Source organism: Priapulus caudatus, unplaced genomic scaffold (assembly GCF_000485595.1).
Source record: "Priapulus caudatus unplaced genomic scaffold, Priapulus_caudatus-5.0.1 Scaffold192, whole genome shotgun sequence".
Lineage (NCBI taxonomy): Eukaryota > Metazoa > Priapulida > Priapulimorpha > Priapulimorphida > Priapulidae > Priapulus > Priapulus caudatus.
The window spans coordinates 9,336-28,439 of NW_014577253.1; the positions used below are offsets into that span (position 1 = coordinate 9,336).

Sequence of the window (19,104 nt, forward strand, 5' to 3'; positions counted from 1 at the left end):
AGATGTCAGAAATATACGCAAAGCTCGCCTTCACGACCATATTTATGGCGTGATCACGCAGAGCTTAAGAGCATAGCAAGACCGCGCGTATAACAAACTAAAGCAAACGGAAAACAATACTAACGCGAATTACACCTGCATTTAACAAATTTCACGAAGGTAGAGGGCAGCATCATGCAGTGCGCTCACTGTGCGTATGCCGCGCTACACAGCGAAATACACGTACATAATATATCGCCATTGTAATCTATAACCAGCACCCCAAGCAACAACACGCGCATTAAAATATGCAAATATTATTAGAATAGCTGCATTTTTAATAATGATGAACTAAATAAAATGACTGGAAGTAAGTGTCATAATAAAACATCGATTGTGTTATACTAAAGTGAAACCGGATTGATGCACTTAGCTTTATAGTGAATTGAAACAAGCGACGAAGTAGAATGCATCATTCCTTAAATGAATTATAAGCGAACGCTGCACAAACCCATTTCGCTGCAGGAAACCCGAGATTAATCTATGCACGTTAATACCATGTTACCGCATGTTATACCCTTCATTTGTAACGTTGGAGATATTAAGAAAACAAGATATTTCTCGCATCCACGTGCATAAAACGTAAATGCGTGCAAAGAAAAAAAAAATTCTTCAAATACTACATGTGTATTGAATTTGCATATCAAATTAGAATATTTATCACAAAATATAATCACGTTCATTCTCTCTAGATTATACACAATCCGCTGTACGATATCATGCTGCAAGATATATTCCGGAAATGTGTCTGGATTAATGAGTATATAAAATTACGTGTATTCACAGAAATCTATGTTAGACTAGTCTGATAATTTGTAATAGCCTTACATCTGTTAAATCGTATGTAATATACTCCCGCGCATAGACATATGCCCACTCGTACGTACTTACGAAACCACACGCAGACGCACGCGCGCACACGCGAGTTCAGATTACATATACATGAGTCGGAATGATGAATTTGAGTTGTGCGTCTTTATCCACAATCCCATATGAAACAAACACTATATGTGTGCAGCACATATCAATGAATTTCACGACATTTCCAAAACGATGATATATTTGTTATTCTTTGGATGCCATGTGCAGGGACATACAGATTGACTATTGAACATATTGATGCCATTGGCTTACAATAGAACTCCCATGTTAGAAATAGAATTGCGCACTCAAATCGCAGTCATTTGGGATAAACGTTTCCTCAGATTGTGTCACTAACTTACTATATCACATCCACCTAGCATCTTGATAACACCAATTGGGGTCTATCTCATGTAAAACAGAAGGTGGCAAGACAAATATTAACATATTCATCCATCACCAAGATAAAAAAAAACATTTTTGAGGATGCGTATAGCCTTTATACCTGTGTTAATTGTCAGATTTATCACAGAAACTCATTCATATAAACAAGTCACCTGGCTGACTCAAAAAAACTCAATCACCAATGCAGGAACGATCAACAGATGGCGCTGGATGTACACTATGAACTATGATCCCATTCTTATGATTCACACTTACATAGCTATCTCTACTCGCGCTATACGTCCACGAGCATTGACTGCAAACTGAATATTAAACGCGTCAAGCAAACGAAAGGGCTTAGATGGATCTTCACGCTTCCTACAGTCACGCACGACCGTGCTGCCCTCTACAGGCCGACGTCTTCCGGCTTGGGCATCTCAAAGCCAGCAGGAACGTTTCCCGCTGTTATTTTGCCGAAGCAAGACTGCAGCACTAGGTTTGCCGCCCACAGAGTCAAGTTCTTGCCCACGTCTGTACCCAGCATTGGGTTCACTTCCACCAGGTCGACTCCCGTAAGCATTTCTGCAGCAGACAGCACAACATACATCAACTCCAAAGAACTACAGATTTGCGAATATGCTCCGGCCCAACATACACGAGTACGGTTTCATCGTAATATAGTTCCAACTATATAGCTCTTCACTCAGCAACAGAATAACACACTGTCGCAGATTGAAGCTAGGGCTACATAATTAGTAGAGCTACTCTTGATATATTGCCAATAATTAATTAACTAATGAAATATTAAATCGATTGAATACAATTTCATTGTCACACAAATGGTATAAATCTCAAGTGAACTCGTGTCATAAACTAGAGTGTTTCCGATAGTGAATCTATCTTGTATATCAACTATAATGCTTAGCAGGAATATGCAGCGACACTAAAAAGCACACCTGTTTTGTTGAGCTCTTCTGCAAGGAAGAGCCCCTCCCTCAGTGTAAGCCCACCTGGAACTGGCGTGCCAGTAGCAGGAGCGAATGCTATATCCAAGCAGTCAATATCAAAGCTGAGATGAATTGGACGGTTCAACCTTAAAGGGAAACGTCAAATATTAGTTCTAACTTTTGCTGTGTTGATATTCTGTTCCAATATATTTACCTCTGCCCAACGGAGTTGGAGGAGGTTATGTTTTCACTCTCGTGTGCGTGTGTTCGTGTGTTTGCGCGATCGATATTAGCGCGTCAGCCAGCAAGCCAGCAAGCCAGCCAGCGCAGCGAGCCAGTGCAGCGTGCACATGTCAGCAAGCAGCAAGCCAGCTAGCGTGTGTATGTCAGTATGCTGGAGTATATCGTCGGTTATTCGTGTGTTCGTGAGTCGTATGGCGTATGGCGTATGTTGCCGGCAAAGGTATGCACTCTCCGTGAGTGCACTCTGTCTAGTCACACTTGTTTTACAGTGGCCGTAGACATATTTTGATGGCTTAAATATATCAGCAGGAACTACTGTGTACGACCTACAGAAGAAGATGCAATTCTGTATGTGCTTGTTTCTTTACGTTTCGTGGTATGTATCCACACAAACATACACACGTACACACGTCTGTGTGTGCAAATAAAAACATTAATTACACTTACTTTGGGTTTATGTATTCTAATGTCATCTCCATTACTTTCGCCATGCCATATTTCTCCACCAGATACATATCATAGCATTGTATTCGATACTTGTCCAGCAAATACCTTTAATATGACAAAAGAAAGATACAGCTTATTAATATTAGCAAATACTGATTTTAACAGGATATTATTTTTTAATCAGCATCAATCTGATTAATATTTGATTATATCAGTAAATTAATATTTACTGACGTTTTGTTTTACATGATACTTTTATTAAGATAAAGTTAAATAACAATTATTGTCTCGTGAGTGTGACATCAACTAAGTGAATGTTTCAAATTTTATTTAAGGGGAATTGATAAAATACATAGATAATTTTACTGGACCATAATAATCATCATCCTACATATGTACCAAATCGGCCTGGTCTATCCTAAAAACAGCCAACCAATAATAATATATAATAAAAATGGCCCAGTTTATGACCTGCTATCCACCGAGCTTCTGCTATCGCATTTGACTTTAAAGTTAACTTATGTTATGACTCACTTGTCAAAATATGAACCTTGCATGAGAAGCCATTTAGATTTGTGCCACTATGGTACGTTGACAAACACACGTAAAGCTATAATCCCATATCACTGCTGTTATCTTATAGAAAAACTTAAGCCAACACGATGAGTGAAACTTAGCTGTAGTACTATAGCCCGCGGATCGCTGCCGCAGGGCTATAGCACATTCTGCCATATGTAATGTGATATGTCTTGCATATGGATGTAATCTAAGCAAATGGTCCAACTGATGTGACCAAAAATTTATCCCCAAAACGTAAAATGATCGGGCTTTTTAACACTTACTTATCTATCAACATGGACATCTCACCTATCTTTTTGAACACTTCCACAACTTTACACCAGGTATTTATGCTGTTATTCCTCAAAGTCTTAGCACTACTGGTGTTTTGTTTTCAAATGCGGTTGCTCTGCTTATGTGTGCACGCGTGACTCTTCAGTGCTAAGACTTTGAGGAATAACAGCATAAATATACCTGGTGTAAAGTTGTGGAAGTGTTCAAAAAGATAGGTGAGATGTCCATGTTGATAGATAAGTGTTAAAAAGCCCGATCATTTTACGTTTTGGGGATAAATTTTTGGTCACATCAGTTGGACCATTTGCTTAGATTACATCTATGGCAGAATGTGCTATAGCCCTGCGGCAGCGATCCGCGGGCTATAGTACTAGAGCTAAGTGAAACTCAACTTTGCAAACTCAGTCTCCATTAAATCCTTTAAATTTTATTGCGAGTTATCGGTTTTCGCACACGGCACAGTGTCATGCGGATCGTGGACCGCTTTGAAAAGCAACTAAGTAAGCTGGTAAGCACGAGTTAGCTGACGCGACCATCTGCCAACATGGCTTGCTGTAGGATTGAGAGATGCCGCGAATATAACTTAAATAAAAGGCAGAGGTGAGATGCGCTATCAATGATACGTACTAGCTCCAAGAAACGGTATTGCTATAGGGTTACAATACGGTATAGACAATCCGTCGCACAGCCTGGTCGGGCTAGATATACGTACGAGAACTACGTAGGCTGTACTATATTTCTGCGAGCACCGCGGCTTAATCAATGTCCGCAGAAAATCAATGCGATGTTCTTTTCTCAGGCTACTCTTCAACGTAGCAATCCACCAGGCGTGTGCATCCAAGATGGGTATACACGTTTAGTGCCGCTATATACCCCCACCAAACTCTATATCCACTTCTACTTTATTCACGTACCAGTCTATTCGCAAACTGTCCACAATTAAACACTCATGTGTGTATTACGGCAATTAAACACATGCGCATCACTGCAATTAAATACGTATGTGCCCCACTGCAATTGAACACCTGTGTCCCACTGAAATTACACACCTACACGCATCTCACCGAAATTAAACAGCCACACGTGTACCACTGCAATTAAACTCTGATATGTTTCACTGCAATATTAAACTCTTATATGCATCACTGCAATTAAAATGTTATATTCCTCACTGCAATTCAACTCTGATATTATGTCTCACTGCAAATCAACTCTTATATGTCTCACTGCAATTAAACTATTACATGTCTCACTGCAATTAAACAGCTATGTGAAATTAAGCACACATGTGCATCTCACTTCAACTAAATACTCGTAGCCATGACTCGCTGAAATGAAAAACCCACCTCTCTCCGGGATCAACGTCTCTGAGTCCAATGTATACGATGTCTCTGGCAGCCACACTGAAATCCATTCACTGGCATATTAATTTCATACGCAACATGGAACAACGCGTTGACAATGCCAGATCAGCTTTCCTAATCAATGGAAACTAATTAGCTAGTTCACTTGCGAGTAAAAATTGTTCATATAAACAACAGTGCAATACAAATTTTTAAGAGAAGTATTTTTTTCTCATGCTTGCTCCAGAAAGGTAGATTCCCTTAAAGTTACATGACCTACAAACAGCATGCACCTCCAATATATACATAAAATGCTAATGGGTATATAGCTGAGTGCACGTACGTGGGTGTGAGCCAATCCCATCCTGGCATCTTCGGTATATATTTATCCAACTCCTTAATAGAAAAAGCTCCACTCATGCCATGCAAATGCCCTGTAGCAGACGCAGCAGAGATACGAATACAGGGATTTTATTATATAATTATAAGCATGCAATAAAATATTGTTGGTGAGAGATTTAAATACACAATACCAGCGATTATAGAGCTGGTAGCAAAACAACACCCCCATAGTCCCACTATAGTCTTTATTCCACATAATAAAATCGAAGCTCAAACAGTTTCTGCAAACCTTTTGGGATAGTAGATTGACTATACATCCAGAATTATTTACGTTTTTGCTGGTTAAAACAGTTTTTTCACGCTTTTCCTTGATCCACATCCAAAGCGTAGTAGTTTAATAAGTGCCCGGATCTCAGCACATAGTAGCTAGGGTCTAACATGTTTAAATCAACCCACGCTATTACCACGCGGTTCTTGTTTATTAGCTGGACGTATCTGACCCCAGCCCATAAAATCCAACATCAACCCACAACCCATAACCCACAATCCACATGCACCCCACAATCCCACATCCAACCCACATCTCTACCATATAAATTCAAGTCTCGGTAGTTTAATATGCGGCAGGTATAAATTCCATATAGTTTACTATATTGCAGGTAATAATTACATACATAATTTACCTGTCGCGATTATAGCCTACCCCAGAGCCGTATATATATAGACGTATATCTTTATATACGGCTCTGGCCCACCCATACAACAACTATGCACATCAAAATACAGTTCGAGCCACAGGTGTGAATGAAGACAGTCTGCGGGCTATTCTCACGTGCACCACGGCGAAAAAAAATACTTCGTGCTCGCTGCGGCATACCAGTGTACGACGTAAGAGATGTGTTGATGTCTGCGTGCGCATCCACCCAGATAAGCACGATGTCCTCGTGCGCCTGCGCGTGGCCGTGGATCGTGCCGGCGCTCAGGCTGTGGTCGCCGCCGATCGAGATGCAAGTTCCGTGATCTACGATCGACTTCTGCACTGCAGCCGAGATCTGCGAAGCGTACGCGCTCGTGGCAGTTTGCAAGGCAACAGTGGGACGGACGCTCACGTACTCGCATCGCCGGCAAAAGCGCCGATTTCCGTGCAAGCATTGCACTGATCAATAACGAACGGGAGAGCGGATTATCCAAGCTAAATATGCGGCCTTCGATTTTTCGAATACATGAAAAGCACGACTGAGCGCTATAGGCGATTGATGATACATGAGTACTTTTACTTTTACTTGCATACATGAGAGATAATTGAATCGATTGAACTGAAGAACATTTTGGCATTCTTTGGTGGCTATCTCGTGACATGATGATTACAGTTGAGTATGGCTATAGCTATTATCAATTATGAATTTGATTAAAATCGTAGTCTTGGTTTAGGGTTATGGTAATTATTGGATAACCAGGGCCAATTTAAGCTGTTACAAAAAACAAACTGAGACACAAAACGTGTGAGATTGGCTGTGCATGCCTACATGAAACCAGGGAGGATTGCACGGTCGGTTTATGACCAAAATATGCGCTTTACAGATGGCATCGCATGGCTATATTTCACCGACATCACTGCACAGCAGGATCACAATAAAATATTCGTTTATTAATATAATAATAATTAAACCTAAATGTGTTCTAGGATTATTCATAATCGTTATGTAGATTATACATTTTCTATAACTAATAATAAAAGGTAGCATAACTATAAACATTAACAGGTAATTACTAGTTTATTGGCGAGTCCGTTGGTTCGCGGCAATTGGATGTTACATGGTCCATAACTCTCGTCTTCCTTGACCAGTTCAAAATCCAGGTCCCCATAATCATGTACCTTCCAGCCAGCTGAAATCAGAACAGTCAACCATATACTGGTGTCAACCTTTGTCTTCCCTCTTCCACATTCTCCCTTCATCACTACCCCTTCTCCACTCCTTCCCACAGCTTCGTCAAGCTTTCCACCTCCACCCACTCGCCATCGCTTTTCTCTATCCTGCACACTCCCCTCTCCTGCCACATTTAACTTCTCTCACACCTTCCTAGTCCTTCTCCACACCCCTCCTTTATCTCTTTCCCTGGAACCACTTTACACGCCCACCCTTTGAATTTCCACTCTTGGCCACGGCCACATACTCCAGCCCTCTCCTTCTCGACATTCTCGATCCATACCTTTTCTACGTTTCCCGACTCCGCCACCCTCTTATCCCTTTTGCCAATATTCTCAAAACAGGTGAATCCCCCGTTGAAAAGAGGAAACAAATGAAACAAGGGTAAAACATGACCTTATACATAAGTATGTAAGACCTATATAAGTATATAACATAGGTATGGCACCAAAACCTTGTAATATGCCATTATTATTAGCTCTTATGACAGGTATTATTAGCTCTTGATGACACTTTTAAAATTACAGGGTGATTACTTTATATGCAATGATTACTTTGTTTAGTAAAAATTCAAAATAGCAGCTAGCCTACCTCTACAGAAAGGCTGCTTCTCCATAGAGACCGCTTTTTTGCATTTCTCTTAAGTGGCTTGATAATACAGGTTTTAGCTAGATATAAGACTTGACTATAGACGAGGTATGACTGTTATATATCATGATAATTTTTCTGCAGAAAACAAACAAAAATTACCCGTTTTCTCACTCTTTAAATTATGGTCGAACTACTTCAAAACAAAATATAATTTAAGAGCGCCCTAACAAATTTCCACACAGTATGGGATGGAGGTCTTGACAAATAAGTCAAACAGCACATAAAGGCCACCTTCATAAAATGGGTTAAACAACAGCAAAGACACAGGCCAGTATTCTGTGAATGTTTCTGTTAATTATCTTGATGAAATAGTAGTATCATATAACCATGTGTGCATAACTGCTTGTCGTATTTCTGTAGAAACACCGAAATCAGTATAAAAAAATTCTTGTGTTATCAAGTCTTATATATATATCAATATAAAATTGTCTATTCCAAATTATCGTATAAAAATCGATGTCAGGAATTTTAACAACCTACATTCATCAATTAGAGAGGTTTATCAGAACGGAATCCTTTTATTTTAAGTCACTGTAAATTTATGTAAAATGATAATTTGTAACAAAAAAGACAACCTGATTGACCCAAATTCATTAAAAGGTTAGGTGTGGTTGTAGAGAATTATCAGTGCCACTGCCATTATTTTCCAACCCTATGTTTAGATTTTAATGACATCTAGCCCCGCTGTCAAAAAAATTAATCTTACCATTAAACTTTTTCCCGTAGACCAGCATATAGACTGCATATAGACTGCATAGTTAGACTGCATATAAGCAACTTTTAACTTTGCCATGTTTCTGTCAACGGGCTATGAGAAAAAGTTGTTAACATTAAGGAAAAAAAATCTGACAATTGGCCCCAAATAGATAGCTCTGATTACGTTTTAGATGTACCAGAAGGTAATGCAGGCATTGGTATTGAGAAATCTTGATAGAATTGAGAAAATAAATGTGTGTAAATACTTATAGACACCTAATATTTATTGAACTTTTTGTGAGCTCTTTGCGCTTGCTCTTGCTTTGAGTCAAGCTGTTTGTGAAATAAACTAGTCCTTACCGTTATTTTCATTAGTCTTTACCTTTATACAACTCCACTAATGGTAAAGACGATTCCACAACAAGTCGTTAAAAAAATACATCAGTAGCTATATTCTGCTATTCTTTCGAGTTTAAACATGTAATTGTGTGAAAAATTTAACAATTTCAACGTAAAGATATTAATAGTAAGAGCATGCATATAGATAATTAATGCTTGATCAATGTTAAATCACTATAAATTTAGAGATTAACAGTAAAGACCCAAATCTATATATTATATTGTACACTATATACTATTTAAAACAATTTTTTAAATTACTAAGATGATAGATAGCTTTACTCATTGTGGCAAGTCTCAGTTGCCAATAAATATATAGTTTAAAATAATCCATTCTGATTACGAAATTTAATAATAGTATTTTTAGGGGTGTCATATTGCAGTTATTTGTCCCTTTTCGTGAAAATAATCCAAAAACTTAACATCATATCCACACAATTTAAAAGAGTCTAGAGAGGTATAGTGACAAAGGCAGACAAGGTGGGAGAGTCAGTCAGAACAACAACAGTGAAATTCTTTCATTCTATCATGATGCTAATCATGATGACTATATGATTCTATCGTGCTAACCGGATTCCTGTATCTTCCACATTCTCAACCTTGTGTTGCATAATACTCAAGCCCCACACAAATAACATTAAAAATATACCAAAGGATTCCAAGTACCTAGCTTCTCAAGGCCATCTATGAAGCCAGCTTCTCGTAATAACCGAGGACCCTCGTGGACACCGGGTTTGTTCTGAAACAATCAATTTGAAAATCCCATACTTAATTATAGAATATGTTACAAATATGAGCACGTTAGCTCCTTGCCTCATATATGCAGTATAATATATTGTCAGGGTTAACTTCGTCTCCAAGCGATTGTGTGATACGATATCCACATCAACACATGAATACATGGAATGAAGAATATAATGACAATAACAACACTGAACTTCTTCTTCAAGTTCAAGACAATGACTGTGTGGCAATCGAAGTACAATATCACGCCTTCTGCTATGCGGATTTTACTCGGTATTTGAGCAAGTCATCAATAAGTCAAGCCAGTATTACAGTATAGACACAAAATACTCAGAAGCATACGATATATTTTGCACTACGGTCAAAACTAAAATAATTGACAACTTAAGGAAACATACATGCCGGCTGACCTGACTCAATCAGATAAATTTTGTGTTCACGTAAAAAGATATATTGTTTACAGGTCTGCACGGTACGCGCTATTCGAACGCCAGCCTCCAACCAAGTCCCGATCTCTCTCCAAATCTCTATTTATATGCAAAACTCTCCGCCAATCACAAACAAGCCAAACTCTTCCAACCAATCACGCACAACACCCAATTTGTTTTACCAAAAACTCCCGCCATACCCACATGTCTAAACACCATCTGCAGCCCTATTTCACAATGACTCTAGAAAGTGCCTAACCTAAAACATGCTTATCCTGTAACATCAATGCGACATCACAAAATGCCCGACGCTGTGTCTATAGAAAAAACTATTACTAAAACAACCCCTAGTCGAACTCTACTGACTACTCTATGTAAAACATCTGTAAAACACATGTTACAATATATCTAAACAAGTATTAGTAGAGGATAGAAAGTTGCTTCATGTAGAAGAATTTAGAAATGTACACTACAACTGACACAGAAACAGAATTGACAACCGACAATGAAAAACAAGTGCTACATCCCACTGTGTTGCACTCAAATATAATGGTGCACACATGCGTGACCAAAAATACATCTCTAAAATGTGTTTTTACCCCCAAAAAGGGGAGCGGTGAATCCGGCCCCTGTACCTTTATCTTGATATGTTTACAGAAATGTTTTTTCACACCCAAGCTATTATGACTTTACAGCCTAAAGTCTTGCACATCTTTTGACACCAAATCTATAAAATTCCAACCCAGGGTTACTGGCACTTACTGCGCAAGGCGAAATTAATTGAGTTTCCCCATATGTATTACACATAGAGCAGGATTATCATGGGTGCATATATAAATAATTAACTATAGGCAATAACTCCAAAACCCTTTAAAATATATAGTAATGAAATTTCTTGGGTATATTCACATTGAGTTGATCTATATATGTGCCACATTTCATAATTTGTCATCGCTCCACGGCCGAGACCCCCACGCTATGAGATATTTCAAGCCAGTGGTTCTTGCTTATACCCCTGTCACACCTTCCCCCGATCACGTTCGCGCTCCCACTGCAACCTGAAAAGTATGAAAGCGCGAGGAAAAGCGCAGTAAGGTCTCTGAGAACGAGTTGCATGGTAACTGCATGGTTGAGACGCAGTGGAAACTGTCAAGGACGGAAGAGGGTCGCCATGAGCTACCTTGAGCGCCAAACCTCGGCGCTTGTGTTGGTCCGAATCAAAACAAGCGCAACGGGTCGGCGCTCTGTAATGAGCGGTGTAATGACGCAGTACAGTCGCCGTGGCAGCGCAAAGCGAACTACATGAGCGTATCGTAGACGTAGCAACAACGCATAGAAGTGACTTGGGGTCGCAGAAATCGTCCCCTGCGACTGGTTTGCGACTGCTGTATGCTCATTGGGCTCTCCATACGTGCCTCTCCCTTTCTTATTGCGCCGTTACTGCGCTTCCACTATGCCTACTGGGCTTGTTTCCGCTCATTCTTCATCCACACTGCGCTGCCACTGAGACTATGACGCTCGTAATACGTCCAAGGCGTTGTTCCCACGTTTGCAATAGGCTCACAGAGCGTTCTTATTACGATCCCACTTCCACTGACCCCCCCCCCACAAACACAGATTTTTGTATAAATACAGCTTCATCTTCTATACACAATCAGTGTTCATCTGCTCTTCATCATGGCCGCAGACAGGCAGAATGTGCCAATTGTACTACAGTTAGCACATATGCAGGCACAAGATGACCAGGCCATTGTCAACACCATTAGAAGGAGAAGAAGGAGGAGGGAAAGAAGGGAGAGGAGATGCTGGGTTCGATCATGGTTAGACGTTGGGAGAAGAGTTCAGTTTGGCCACTGTCACTGTCTAATGGCCGAGCTACGACATGAAGATCCTGCATCCTTCTTTAACTTCCTGAAAGTACAACCAAAGATGTTTGATGAGCTCCTAGCATGACTTGGTCCAAGATGCACCAAACAAGACACCATGTATAGGAAGGCTATGGAACCAGGGTTGACAATTGCAATTACTATGCACCACCTAGCAACCGGTGACAAGTACGCCAGTATGAAGTTTGACTTCAGAGTTCCTCATAACACCATGTCTGTCCTAGTACGAGAAGTCTGCCAGGCCATCGTAGATGAGTACAAGGAAGAATTAAGTCATCAGCTGTCCAATCTCCTTTGAAGAAGGGCGTGCCGTTGCTAAAATGTTTGCACGTAGATGGAACGTCCCTCATGCCCGTGGAGCCCTTGGTGGAAAACATGTTGCCTGCAGAAAGCCAGCGAACAGTGGAAGCCTTTATCACAACTATAAAGGCTTCTTTTCCATTGTTCTAATAGGCCTCGTCGATGCGGACTATAAGTTTTTCTGGATAGATGTTGGAGGGCACGGACACATGTCAGATGCCCAGATCTTTAATGATTCAGAGCTGAATGAGTGCCTAGTAGATGGGACCATTTGTCATTTGTCTTCCTCCAGCAGACCCCCTACCAAATGACGACAGGGACATGCCATATTTCTTCCTGGCTGATGATGCGTTCGCGATGCGGACCAACATGATAAAGCCTTACTCGATGTGCAAGATGACACTCGCCAGCAGAACTGCTCAACTCAAGAGTCTACCAGACCAATCTTCCAGCAACGCGAGCAGCATGCACACCGTGCCTAGTCGATGGTGACACTAACGCGATGCTACAAGAGAGGCAGGAGAAACAGAAGTTGCAGTATGACAAACCCTCTAAGACACTATCTGTGCTCCACCCAGGTGATTCTGTACGTGTACTAGATCCCCACAGCCATCACTGGGAACCTGGAGTGGTGAAAACCAGTGAACATAATCGCTCCTATGTTGTGGCGACAAATGGAAGCAGATTCAGGCGGAATCGTCGCCAATTGCGGCCTACAGGGGAAAGTTTCAGCAGCGGCCGGGCAGATATCGCATCAGAGCATGCACCAGTGCTCCCATCGCCTGATCCTCTACCTGCTGAGAGTTTCAGCAGCGGCCAGGCAGATATCGCATCAGAGCATGCACCAGTGCTCCCATCGCCTGATCCTCTGCCTGCTGAGAGCATATCGCTTCAGTCAGATTCGTCGATCAGCCAGAAAAGTGAAGCCACCTGAAAGATTAGACTTATGAACATTTTCTGTAGAGCCATATCATTGTTTTTACACAGTACTGTATTCCTGAAAGTTGAGTTCAATTTTAACCTTCAGAAAGAAGGGGATGTCATAGTTTGTTATAGTTATGTTATATGTCACGATAGATGGCAGCACTGGTCCGACAGTGATGCACGTGTGGTTCTGCTGGAGTAAACGTACTTGTCACAAACTCTACGAGTTCTTTATCTAATTGCGTATCCGTAGTACGAAACTACGACAAACAGCATGGCTAGATCAACATAGCACACAGCAACAGGAAAGGCATTAACATAATTTCATAGTCAACGTATGTTATTTATGGTCATAGTAATTTACAAATGGTTACACAATAATACTGAATTTGCTTGCTTATAGGACACAAGAAATGGGAACGGATGGTGCTTGTAATGTGCCTGTTCTCAGCATTGGCAGCCGAGTGCAGTGTGATGGCCATATTGCAACGGTGAAGTACATTGGCCAAGTTACCGGAACAAAAGGCACGTGTCTTTTCATACTTGGAAACAAACCAATTTTGTAACAGTGCAGTAGCTAGTTGGCACACAGCATATGCAGGTAGTATATGTTGATGGAGACGCCCCTTTATTAAGATAAACTTGCTGTTACGGGTGTAATGAATAATGATATTGTATATATCATGATACTCATACACACAGAAACACGCACACATACAGGGGTAGAAATTAACTTTTGAACAAGTCCAACGGACTCCCTATCCTCAAAAAGAGGGAGTCCGCAGCAAAATGAGGGAGTCCGCAGTCTGAGGTTCAAAATTAAAGATATTAACAATAATGCATGTGCTTATTTTTAAGATTCATGCAGTTCCACATCTGCCAAATTTTCTTTGGACATTAGCTGAACAAATACAGTAATTCCGCGAGGCCGTGCTCCGGAACGAACTAGTTAGTATGTCAGAATTTTCAGCGGATCACACGGACTCCTGCATATGTCAAATCAGGGAGTCCGACAGTAAATCAGGGAGTATTTGACTCCGGACTCCGTTAATTTCGCACCCTGCACATATATAAGATAGAAATAAATAGATAGACCTGCCTCTTCATTTTGGCATGGTGCATACAGCGGCTGAATGCAGACTGATCCTGAAGGTCGCAGGAGGCTCTATATATACACGCCGCGCACGCGCAGTGAGCGAGTTGCAAACGTATTGAGAGCGTAGTAAGAGCGCAGCGAGAGCTACTTGGATGCACTGAGAGCACATAGAGTGCACTGAGAGCGCACAGAGCGCAGTGGGAGCGCATTGAGAGCGCACTGAGCGCAGTGGGAGCGCACTGAACGCAGTGGGAGCGCATTGAGAGCGCACTGAAGATCAAACTGGGAACGCATAGGATCGCAGTGAGAGCAAAGAAAAATATTGTACGAACAAGATTTGAGCGTGTAAAAGAAAATATGTTGTTTATAGGGTCATACTTCTTCATCATATGAAAGGTAACGAAATCCCTAGATGGTGGTCACGAAATCAGAAAAGGGACGTGTATAACTCATATGGCCTGCTGTCTAAAGCCCGGCGCATGAGAAAGAGTGGCCACCAGTGGCATATGCATCTCGATCTCTGTCTCCAACAGAACAGCGGTATGCTCAAATTGACAAGGAGGCATTGGCCATTGTCTGGGCATGTGAAAAATTCAGGGAATACCTCATCGGAATCAAGTTTCTGGTCGAGACTGACCATAAGCCGCTTATTCCCCTGTTGAGCTCTAAGGATATGGATCAATTGCCGCCGAGGATCCAGATTTTCCGCATGCGGTTGATGCGGTATAGCTACATCATTCATGTGCCTGGTAAGGAGCTACACACTGCTGATGTGCTTTCCCGTGCGCCGGCCTATCCGCCAACACAGAGCGATGGTACGTTGGAACAGGAAACAGATGCGTTTGTGTGCATGATCACCGAATCTGTTCCTGCAAAAGATAAACGTTTAGAATACATCCGTGACCACCATCAGGAGGATGACGTATGTTGCGATGTGATCCAGTATGTAGAAGAAGGATGGCCTGAAAGAAACTGTCTGAAAAGACTCGCGAAACAGTATTGGCCCAATAGGATGGAGCTGACTGTCGTGGATAATCTCCTTCTATGTGGCACCAGGATCGTCATCCCTCGCAGTCGAAGATCTGACATCTTAGAGAAGCTGCACGAAGGACATCAAGGCAGGGTTCGCCAAGCTTTTTCATTATAGCATGGCGGGTGCTGCATTTACGGTCCTAGTTGCAAATTGCCAAAGGCGGTTTGCGTGCTAGGGGGGGGGGTCCGGGGGCTATGATATTTAGAGTGGTGGGTGCATTTTAGGATGGCGGGGCTCGACGATAGCCTGGCAGCCTGCCAGGCTATAAGTGCTCTTGGAGAACCCTGCAAGGTATAACGAAGTGCCGCGAACTAGCGAAGCGAGCTGTATGGTGGCCTGGTGTAAGCAGAGATCTGGCAGATCTTGTGGAACGCTGCAGGGAATGCAACCAATCTACCAATAGCAGTGTTGAACCACTCATTCCCTCAGCAATGCCAGATAGGCCATGGCAGAGTTGCCACGGACTTGTTTGAACTAAAGAAGAGTAAGTATCTACTTGTGGTAGGCTACTACTCGCGATACATCAAAGTATCTCCGCTGGAGTCAACGTCGTCTCGGGCTGTAATAAACCACATGAAGTCAATCTTCGCCCAGCACGGGATTGCAGAGACTGTCATCTCAGATAACGGTCCGCAGTACGCTTCACAGGAGTTTGAGCAGTTCAGCCATGAGTTTGGGTTTGCTCACATAACTAGCAGCCCAGGGCATCCATCAGGCAACCGTGAGGCAGAGCGCGCAGTGCAAACTGTAAACTCTTATCCGCTGCTGGTGATCCATACATCGCAATGCTCAATTATAGGAATGTGCTTCTCTTGAACGGGTATAGCCCTGCAGAAGTTTGCATGGCTAGGTCGTTGTGAACTAGGATTCCGGTTGTGCAAAAAGGGTTGTTTGTACAACAGCCAAACACAAGCCAGATTAGAGAGAGAAAGAGAGAAGAGGCATACAGGGAGAAAACGCAACGCAACTTCTCTCTTCGTAGGAAAGCAAAAGAACTGCCAAGTCTCCAGTCAACAGACGAAGTCTGGGGGCCTGACAGACAGGAATCTGGCGTGGTGTCAGGAACCGGTGGGCATTCCCGTTCCTATGTGGTCACCACCCCCACTTCCCAGGCACTTACGAGGAACAGGGCCCAGCTCAACAAGATTAGCCCGGTAACACCTGGTACCTCGACGCCAGTGATGCTAGATCCTCCGTCACCTGAGTCACCAAGGGTAGCTCTAACTCCTCCCTCGCCGGTGTTAGAGACAGTTGCTCCTCCGTCACCCGGACAGGGGTTACCAGGTCAGCCAGAACGTCACTCCGATGTAGAGCGCCAGCATCTGCGGACCACCAGGAGCGGTCGGGTCGTGAGGTTCCCGTCAAAATACAAGCACTTTCAAGTTTGTCTAATTTACATTTGATATGAATTATGTGTTCAGTCCAGTTATATATATATATATATATGTGACAAAAATTATCAAATATATTTGATATTGAGTTTCTGGATGCATGCGTCAGAAAACTCAACGAAAATTCGGCGCACACGTGAGTATTTTGAAGTATTTAAAATTACTCACGTGTGCGCCGGGCTTATTAATAGTACTAATAAATAACAGCCACGCGCAGAGTGCAGCGCGGGGGGGGGGCAACGCACGTGCACACTTCTCCGAGTGAGCATATTCTACCCTTGTGCCATGTTCACATGGGAGTCGTGAGTCAGCATTCTCAGTCTTTGCACTTATTTTTTACATAGTGCGTAGTTTTACCAACGTGGCTGACCTTGGAATGGCAATATTGTCGAATTACTGATTATATACTATCTGTGACTTCTTTTTGAACAACAAATATATCTAGACTTTTGAATAGTTAGATATCACCTTTTTTGTAGCCCTGATCAATATAATTATGCCCTCAAATGTGTGCATGCAGTTACTTATTGAAACACTAAATAAATATGCGTAATGACACTTAAACAAGTTCTTTTAAGTATTTTGTTAAAACGTTTAAAAAAACGAACATAGAAAAAATTGTGACTTCAACAAATTCGATATACGAAGTCGCGATTCTATATACCGTGCTGGTCTAAGAGACTAATCAAGGCACTGTGCACAGAATCATATTTACTGATGATATGTATAACCAAACACCCATTTGTGAATTTGTCTGCATCGTGGATAAAATCTTCTGATGGGTGAAGGTACCGATGGGTGAAATTACCGATGGGTGAAGGTATATTACCTTACTTGCATTTAGACCCTAAAGATTTTTGGTTTGCAGCAACCCAAAGCAGGGGTTTAGGGATAGGGCATACATAGCCGAATTTTGCGTGTTATTTTTATTTATTCGTCGTCCACAATTAATAAATTCAAAAATATTTTGTTTGACAGTTAAATAATGGTTGTAAAATCTCAATTAAGCAAGCCTGCCAGGTGGGACTATGCATTTAGCAATGACTCATAAAGCCCCTGACACAAAATATAAACTAGATTTTATTAAAAAAAAAGTTAACTTGCAAGCTTTGCATATTAATATATTTATCAATTCAAGGAACAAATATTTGAATAGAATAATGCGAAAAAAAATCATCAAAGACCAATACAATCATATATTGTTTATAGCCTATTAATTGACTATTGTTATGTCACAGCTTTTGGTCAGACAATTCCATGCACTCCGAAATTATATATCGTGGCTGCAAGTACTGGCAGGCGAACAGCACAAACGGAAACAACACAGACGGGGAGTGCCTATAGGCATGCTGCTACAATATGTTGGGAATAAGTTGAGTTCAGGTTCACGAAGCAACACTCACAGTCAATCTCAATATGCCCATTAACTGCTCCCTACGCGCGCATGCCCGGCAGCGAAATACATATATCGGCTACAAATTCTCAGGTCATTATGTCCATGGATACGTTAGGTTTGTGGCGTTTACCAGTTACTCATTGTGCCCTCGGCGACACGTGGCCTTCAGTACTGTTCGTTGGTGTGCGCACTGGTACACAGCCCTGGACAGTATTGAATGTACATTTTCCAATACTTTGAACCATGTTTGTGACAATTTTAAACTAGCACAAGCAAAATCAATGGACTTAATTGTTTACAATACACATATGGAATGATGTGTCCAAGTGGCACGTACTAGTTTCGCACGGACACATGCCTAAGCCCAAATAAATGCAATAGGAATTAACACAATGTGTTCGTTTCATGAGTCCATTCGTTACACTTACACCACCATAATTACAGTTAGCATCTCTGATGCAGCTGCCTTAAGTCATAAAAATACATTACATTGAGAACAATACACGTGCAAGCATGTCTCATTTAAAGTTCTCTGTCTTATTATTATTGAGCTTATAAACATACAGTATTCAATTTTAGTGATTACCCTGAAATGTTTAGTGATTACAGTAAGAGCATATTAGCTTCCACAATACAGTTTAATAGGACATCCACCGCACCAGTGGCGTACGCAGGATTTTCGAAAGGGGGGTGTTAGGAGCACGCGAAGGGGGGGTCAGGAGGGCTCTCCCCCAGAATTTTTTTGAAATTAGCACCCCTTAGATGCGTTTTCTG

General features: G+C 41.6%; 2 protein-coding genes across 3 annotated transcripts in view; one reads left to right on the forward strand and one right to left on the reverse strand.

Annotated features, from left to right (window-relative positions):
- Positions 1-294: 294 nt before the first annotated feature.
- The window catches only part of LOC106807049 (arginase, hepatic-like), a 37,318-nt gene continuing 18,508 nt past the window's right edge, over positions 295-19,104 (reverse strand). The window contains exons 2-9 of the mRNA XM_014809275.1: positions 9,799-9,871; positions 7,230-7,345; positions 6,336-6,510; positions 5,460-5,550; positions 5,120-5,176; positions 2,922-3,026; positions 2,241-2,377; positions 295-1,866 (exon numbers count right to left, since the gene is read on the reverse strand). Of these exons, the coding sequence (XP_014664761.1) occupies positions 1,691-1,866; positions 2,241-2,377; positions 2,922-3,026; positions 5,120-5,176; positions 5,460-5,550; positions 6,336-6,510; positions 7,230-7,345; positions 9,799-9,871 (930 nt within the window). The 3' untranslated portion in view covers positions 295-1,690. The remainder of the gene's footprint in view (positions 1,867-2,240; positions 2,378-2,921; positions 3,027-5,119; positions 5,177-5,459; positions 5,551-6,335; positions 6,511-7,229; positions 7,346-9,798; positions 9,872-19,104) is intronic.
- The window catches only part of LOC106807048 (tubulin-specific chaperone E-like), a 22,936-nt gene continuing 17,546 nt past the window's right edge, over positions 13,715-19,104 (forward strand). For both annotated transcript variants that reach the window (XM_014809273.1, XM_014809274.1), the window contains exon 1: positions 13,715-13,939. In XM_014809273.1, the coding sequence (XP_014664759.1) occupies positions 13,828-13,939 (112 nt within the window). In that variant the 5' untranslated portion in view covers positions 13,715-13,827. The remainder of the gene's footprint in view (positions 13,940-19,104) is intronic.